General features: G+C 47.4%; 1 protein-coding gene across 1 annotated transcript in view; it reads right to left on the bottom strand.

The window, feature by feature from the left end:
- The window catches only part of LOC114069878 (slit homolog 2 protein-like), a 40,220-nt gene extending 33,490 nt beyond the window's left edge, over positions 1-6,730 (bottom strand). Inside the window, exons 1-3 of the mRNA XM_027906979.1 lie at positions 5,325-6,730; positions 3,457-3,528; positions 2,230-2,301 (exon numbers count right to left, since the gene is read on the bottom strand). Of these exons, the coding sequence (XP_027762780.1) occupies positions 2,230-2,301; positions 3,457-3,528; positions 5,325-5,500 (320 nt within the window). The 5' untranslated portion in view covers positions 5,501-6,730. The remainder of the gene's footprint in view (positions 1-2,229; positions 2,302-3,456; positions 3,529-5,324) is intronic.
- Positions 6,731-7,259: the final 529 nt, after the last annotated feature.

The raw sequence follows: 7,259 nt of genomic DNA on the forward strand, positions 1-7,259 counted from the left end.
TTGGCAGTTGTAAACAAGAACAATTTTCTCAGCTTTTCCTCACAAATATGAAATATTTGCTCTTAGCCAACAGCTGGGGTGGTTTAAAGACATTCTGCATATATATTCAAATTACAAGTCACCCACACACCTAACACTGACTGAATTCCAGCAAATTAAAGAAACTGACAAGTGTTGGAGCAGATACAAAATAATTCTGAAGACAAAACACAAACTGACTTCATAGGTCTAAATAACTAAATTTTCAAATCTCATAGTTTGCCTGCTGAAGAGTGAGGAAAAATAACTCACAAAAGTAGCCACAGTTATCATAATTTCTCTTCAGAACTAGTGTCCCATGTAAATGGAAATATCTACCACTTTCCAGTTATCACAGAAAAACCGAAGGAAAAAAAACAGAAAACATAACGGCAAAATACAAGCACATCAAACAAATAAATTTTACTATTACATTTAATTTTTCTCTCGTATTACAACCCTATACTCCAGAAATATTACCAGCAAGCGTCTTGAAATTACAACAAGTTTAAAAGTTTTTGAAATTGGTTAATAAATCAGATAGCAAGATCTTACTTCGATATAATCAAGAAATAAGGCTGACTAAAAACTGTTTTAAAACTTTGCAAGCATTTGGTATCTCAGTGTCAAACCAGATTCACACTGAAAGCATGGATCTTTTAATGTTTATTAATGTTTCATGTATGTGTACTTACTTCTGCAATATGAACTACACTGTTTAATTTTTTTATCTAGACATTATAAACCAAATTTAGGTATGTGTATATATTATTCCAATATTTCCCTCAGCAGGAGAAGCTGTACTAAATTCCTATGCTTTGTACAAAGTTTAAAACACATTGTAAAAAGTATTGCATTAAGTGTTTTAATACGACTCAGAAATGCATAGTCAGTTTTTTTTTGAAGAGCAATCGATCTCATTAAAATTTATTAAAAAAAAAAGTTGTACTATATAATAACACTTCCATTTTTAGGTCAAAAAGTTACTCTGGTTTATTTGAAAAAATGAGGTAATTATCTCAAATACATAACATTTCAACTATTATAGAAACATCATAATTACACTGGTGGTTACTAAGTCTCTTGAATAACTTTGTCAAAATGACCAACCCAACCATAATGGTTTGTGGGGGTTTTCGTTTTAAACACACAGCAGCTGTGGATACAAAGGAACTTTAATAAGACAAACCATGCTCAGGCCAGTCCTGCTTTCCAATGGAGTAAAGTAGAAATACTTTTATGAAGTTAAAGCAGCAGCATATGAAAAACTAAACAAGACCTCAGAGGCATTCTTAAAGAAAAGGTGATATAATGAAAATGCAGCAACTAAGACGCCTAATAATGAAGACACCACTCTGAAGTTCTACATTAACATATTAATACAGTGACATTCTTGGACTTTCCTGACTCCAAACTGAAACTACGTCCAGCAATCAGCATCTTGTCTTTAACAAGTCAAATGTTCCAAGCTGTGCAATACATTTTAAAAAACATTTGCATTTGAAGTGCAACATAAGAAGAAGGCACATACTGAAACTTAAGCAGCTAGAATAAAAAGCTAAACTAGTTTGGGAACCACTCATTTTCTAGGTTTCACTGCAACCAAGCAGGTGTTTGTCCTTCAGCTTCGCCAGACAAGATCCTCTCATCTCTGCTCCCTCTTCTCTCTAGGCAGTGCTCAATATTTTTTTAAATCCAAGTTCAAATCATTTTTGAAAGCTAAAGGTTCATATTTTTTCTAAGCCCTTGTAAAAGTTTTAATCATATAAAAACTGGAGTAAAATTCAATTGCTGCTTTCATACTACAAAACAAGACAACACCTCCAATACGACATTGTTTAAAACATCTAACATGTCCAAGATTAGCACCTAACACTGTACGTCGGAACAGGCTTTTTTTGGTGTATTTATGTTTTAAGAAGTCCTTGTGCATTCAGATTCAAGTGACAATATCTGATCCTATTCAAACTATTTCTTACAGGACAATTGCAGTTTAAACTTCAAATCTGGACTGCTCATGAATGCTCCTCCCCCCCCCCAGCCAAGTCCCATACATACTGCTTGAGAATTTCTTATTTCTCTTGTGTCTCAATAAGGTTAGAAGTCCCAAGTTTAAACAAAAACTTTAAAAAATCTGAAGCCTGTACCTTAACACGCAACTAATTTCACCACAAAAAAAAAGTTCATACTTTTAGAATTAAAAATACTTACAGCCTCTCCAGCTCTTTTAAATCCTGGAATGCTCCTCTCTCAATAGTACTAATCTTGTTTTCCATGAGCTGACTGAAATATAGAAATTTTTATATATAAGTTTTAATATCTCTGAGATAACTCGTTGTGTTAACAGTGGTATTTAGAGGCAACTACATATTCATTAAAACAATACAAAGCTATCGTAGAGCAACATCCACTTTAACCTTCCAGACCCCTGTGATCAACAATTTACATGGGCTCATATACCCAAAAGAAGGAAAATAATCTTCAGTAAAAGAAACAGGAATTGATATTACATTCACTCAGTTTAGGAGTCCCAAGTTAAAAAAACTACACATATGCTTACACACTGTGTGCTCACATGCACACACATCACTGCTCTTCGGCAAGCTACAAGACTCCAGTCGAACAGTATGAAGGCGATATTAGTTTCACATGAGAATAACAAAACTAAAATACTGGTGTTGGGAGAAACATCAGTGAAAGACTGTACAGAGACTGTAACCATAACAGTAGTTCTGTTTTGTAACAAAATTAAAAATTACTACCGTGTTATATTCTATTTCAGAGAGAAACAGAAAAGGATTTTATAAGACTGCTTGCTCAAATTAAGCCAGCCTTACCAAATAAGTTGCTAGATTTTTTCCTCTGAAAAAAAGAAAAGCCTACAAAATGTTAAAACTTTCAGAATGCTTGAAACAAAATTATTTAAAACAAACAAAAACCCACCCAAACAAACCAACCAAACAATTCCTTTCTCAAATTCACTCTTGAAGAGTTTCTTTTTCGTACAGAAACTGCAGAAAAACAATAATCAACTGGGATTTGCCTTTACCTTCAGTAAAGGAATAACTTTTTTCTTAATGAATTCCCCTACAGTTCAGGTTGAGCGCACCCATTTTCAGTGCAAACTGTAAATTTCATAACCTTAAACTGAATTGACTCCAACCACTTTCAGTAGCTCTTACTTGTAAGCTACACATCAAATTAAATCCTCAAGTTCTCATAACCTCAAGGAGAGAATAAAGAATTTTAGGAAAATTATATTTAAGGCAATTTCTAACTTATTCATAAGTGTATAACACATGGCAAAGGGATTTTAAGTTCAGATGCAGTAGCACAATAGTTAAAAAGTAATAACCCATCCACCTAATGAACTGAAAGGTAACTACAAAGTCTAGCATCAATCCTGTAAGATATCAATGATAGAAAGAGAAAACTTACAGAACTCGAAGATGCCTTAGACCAGCAAAGTCGGTCTTCGTGATTCTTGTGATGTTATTTCCATTAAGATCCCTAAGAAGAATAATTTATAAGCAGCAAAATTAAAACATTCAACAGCTACTCTTCAATTGTTTTGTTTGTTTTCACAGGCACAGCATTTTCAGAAGTTAGGAGACGTAAATGAACACAATGAACCATTCCTACAGCTAACACCCTGTGAGTTCCTGATTTCCAAGTAACTGAACCAAGGTTCTGAATCTTGAAAGCAGTAGTTTGAAACTTTGTAACAAGACTTAAATAGTCATTTCTGCCTGCCATTATAAAGCTCACATGTATCTTTAACAACAATCTTTAACAATAAAAGAGTCAAAACTCTCAAAATATGGTTATAACTGCATTTACAAAACCACTAAACCTACTACATATATATATGCTGCAGTATTTATTTGACTGTTACAAAATTAAGTGACCCAAATAAGGACAATTTTAACCATTTTTGAGCCACTTTCAGATTTCCTACTATAGCTACAAATGTGGAAGAGAGCTTAACTTCCTATAACAAACATTACGTTTCAAACAAGCTGTTGGAGTAAAACACTGCTTGAGTAAATGATAAACACTGTTGGAGTAAATGATGGAAAATACAATTTTACCAAAACTTAGCTCTTCACTTGCTGCAGAGGAAGCTATGCTGACTGCACAATGAGAAGCATATTCAGAAGCAATGGAAACCTGCATTTAGGCCCTACCATTTCTGTTCACACTTCTGAACTACTTTTTCCTCTGGAGTATATGCCTTTTTTTTCATAACTTTTTGAGTTCAAGACAAACTTCTCTCAATTCCAATCACTACAAATAAAACCAGACTTGGCAATTCCTGAGGTAAGCCATTAGGAAGTGGTATTACATGGAAGCTACTCTAACAATTACAGCTCATTCCCAACGTAGTCAGAAGGAAAAAAAAGGTATTTTTTTAGTGTTTTATACCACATGTGGCCAAAACATCACTGCAAAGAAACCACTCAAGTCTCAGGAGAAATGTGTCCCTGATATTCTTCCTGAGTGAAATCCACCACTCCAGACGTGTTCATATGCTAACACTTAAATGACTTATTACAGAGCAAGAAATAATGCGCTCACCTCTCCCACTCCCTAAGACCCCTCCGAAAGGAAGCCTGATATGATAAATAACTGACCACATGTAGAAAACACCCCCAGCCGCGGAGTACGCAAGAGGAGGGGAGGGATCACCGCTGTGCCACGACTTCGTGCCCTGCGAGTGCGAAGGCGGCTACCGCACTCCTGTGTGCCCTCGCCCGCCGGCAGATGCCGAGCCCCGCGGGCTCCCCCCTCACGCCGGGGCAGCGGCGGCAGCGCCCCCCGTCCGCCTCTCCGAGCGGGAGGGAGCGCTGCGTGCCCCGGGGCCTGACTGCCCGCGCCCACGGAGCCGGGCCCGGCTCTGCCCCGGGGAAGGCGAGCCGTAACAGCCAACTTTGCCGGGAAATGGGCGCCGACGGGGGGAGAGGCCGCTCCGCCGCCGCCGCCTTAGGGCACCTCTCGGGCCGCGGCGGTGCCCGCCCCGCCGCCACCGCTCCCCGCGGAGGAGGCAACGCACTCCTCACCGCGGCTTCCCGGGATGGAAGGCAGCGGCTGGGAGTAGCGCCCACCTCTCCCGCGTCTCCGCGCATCGCCGCGAAGCGGGCACGGCCAGGGGCAGGAGAAGGGAACAGACACCCCCCCAACCAAAGGGCGTCGGGACCCCAAACCCGGCCGGCGCCGGGGGCCACCTCAGTCCTCCAGCCAGCGGGAACCCAGAGGGGAGCCGGAGGCTGAGGGGCGGTCGCCGCCGCCCTGGCCGGGTTACTTACAGCCTCTCGGTGTTGCGGGGGATGTTCCTCGGGACGCCGCGTAGCGCCAGCCCGTGACAATCCACGGTGCTGCCCGAGCAGGAGCACTGCGCCGGGCACGGCTGCGGCGCCACCGCGCCCGCCATCGCCAGCAGCAGCCCCAGGGACAGGGTGAGCTTCCCCCAGCCGCACATCATCACCGCCCGGGCCCACCGGCCTCGGCCCCGGGGAGGCGCGGGGCGCGCCGCCCTCCTCCTCGCCGCGGGGAGCGCTCCGGCAACTTTCAGGGTGCGGAGACAGGGAAGTCCGTTCTATCCAAAGCCAAGTCAAGAAAACAACCCCGGCAAAGTGAGGCGGGTGGCACCGCTCCGCGGTTGAAGGCAACTTCGCTGGGCGCGGGGCCGGGCCCGGGCCGTCCCTCGCTAAGCCCGTCGGTGGCGGGGAGAGGCGGCACTTGGAGTCTAGTCTTCACACGCTCCCTGCGATGGCGAAGCAAACCCACAGGGCTCAGGGTGCGGCGGAGTTGGGCGATCTACTTATCTTCCTCCTCGCCCCTTCCAAAGCCGTGATGCCCCGCTGAGCCCCGGTGAGAGGCCGCGGAGCTCGGTCCGCCCCAGCGGCGCTCTCTGCGCGGCGGCCCGAGCAGCGCTGCAGCCGCTCCCACGCGCGTCCCCCGCCGCGGGCCGCTCAGAGCCCCACGGGGGGCGGCGGCGGGGCTGACACCGCGCACACACCGCCCTGCCAGAGGCGCCTTAGCAAATCATACCCCTCTCGCAGGCATTCATCAAACTGTCTCAAGGAAGGAGGAGGGAAGGGGAAAGAAAAAAAAGTCAAACACACGAGATGCTGTTGGGCTTGGCTCTCCACCCCCCGCGCCCCCTCCTGCTGTACGCTCCCAGGCCAAGTTTAGCAGGAAAGGGCTGGTCTTAGAACACGATAATAATAAGCAGCCGAGAAGTGATTCGTTGCCCTGCTGGAAGGGAGTTCATCCACGACCTTCTCCTCGGTGACAGATCACAGTTATAGATCCTCCTGTGATCCCGGGAGCACGGCGAGACAGAGAAGATAACAAGCGATGTGTAGCGAGAGCGGGAGGGGCGGGGAGGAGGGGGGGTGTTATTCTGCTCCCCGTGGTCTCCCGGATACCGTGGTTTTGCTGCGGCAAAGGCACCTGATGGGAAAGGTGGGAACTGCTCAGTCCTTCCAGGTGAGGCCAGTTCAGCAGCTCCTGGGCTTGCTGCAGGAAAGGGAGCAACTTTCCTCCTCTCCCGAAGCCCACCGAGGTTACAGCACCTCGGGAAGGGTTGGTTCCCCTGCTCCCGCCGGTGCACCTGAACTGTCGGTGCTGGTGCCGAACAGCCCGGCCCGGCCCTCGGCTCCCCGGTGGCGGCGCTCCTCCGGCGTGGAGGGAAACGACGGAGGGGGGGCAGCGGGGAACGGGAGAACGGAGGCGACACGCCGGCTCCCTCCCTCTCACCCCGCGTCTCTCCGCTTGAACAATGGGATAGCACCGCCGCTCGCAGGCCGGCCGGCTCTCCTTCCCGCCGCAAGGTGCCTGCCGCCGCCCGCCGAAAGTGCTTCCCGAGCGCGGCCGCCGGCCGAACGAGCCGCCGAGCGCTCCCCACGCGGCCGCACGGCGCCCCCGCCCGCCTCTGCCGGCTCGGCGCCTCTCGCCCCGCTCCCACGGAGCCGGGAGAGATCCACGCGCCGCTCTATATAGGGCCGGCATGGCCGCGCCCCCCCGGCCCCGCCTGCAGCGCCCCTCGCCGCGCTCACTGGCTGCGCCGCCGCCCGCCCCGGCCCGGCCCGGCCCTGCCCCGGCCCGGCCAACGCGGGGCGGGGGGTGCGCGGCAGCGCGGGCGGTGAATGAAAGTTGGAGAGCGGGGCGGTGGCGGGGCAGGCAGGTCCCCCTATCTCGACAGGGGAGCGTCGCGGAGCTCCCCTCTCCGCTTCCCT

This window comes from Empidonax traillii, unplaced genomic scaffold, assembly GCF_003031625.1.
Source record: "Empidonax traillii isolate 1590-97213 ecotype Southwest subspecies unplaced genomic scaffold, ASM303162v1 scaffold1386:size117682, whole genome shotgun sequence".
NCBI classification, from domain to species: domain Eukaryota; kingdom Metazoa; phylum Chordata; class Aves; order Passeriformes; family Tyrannidae; genus Empidonax; species Empidonax traillii.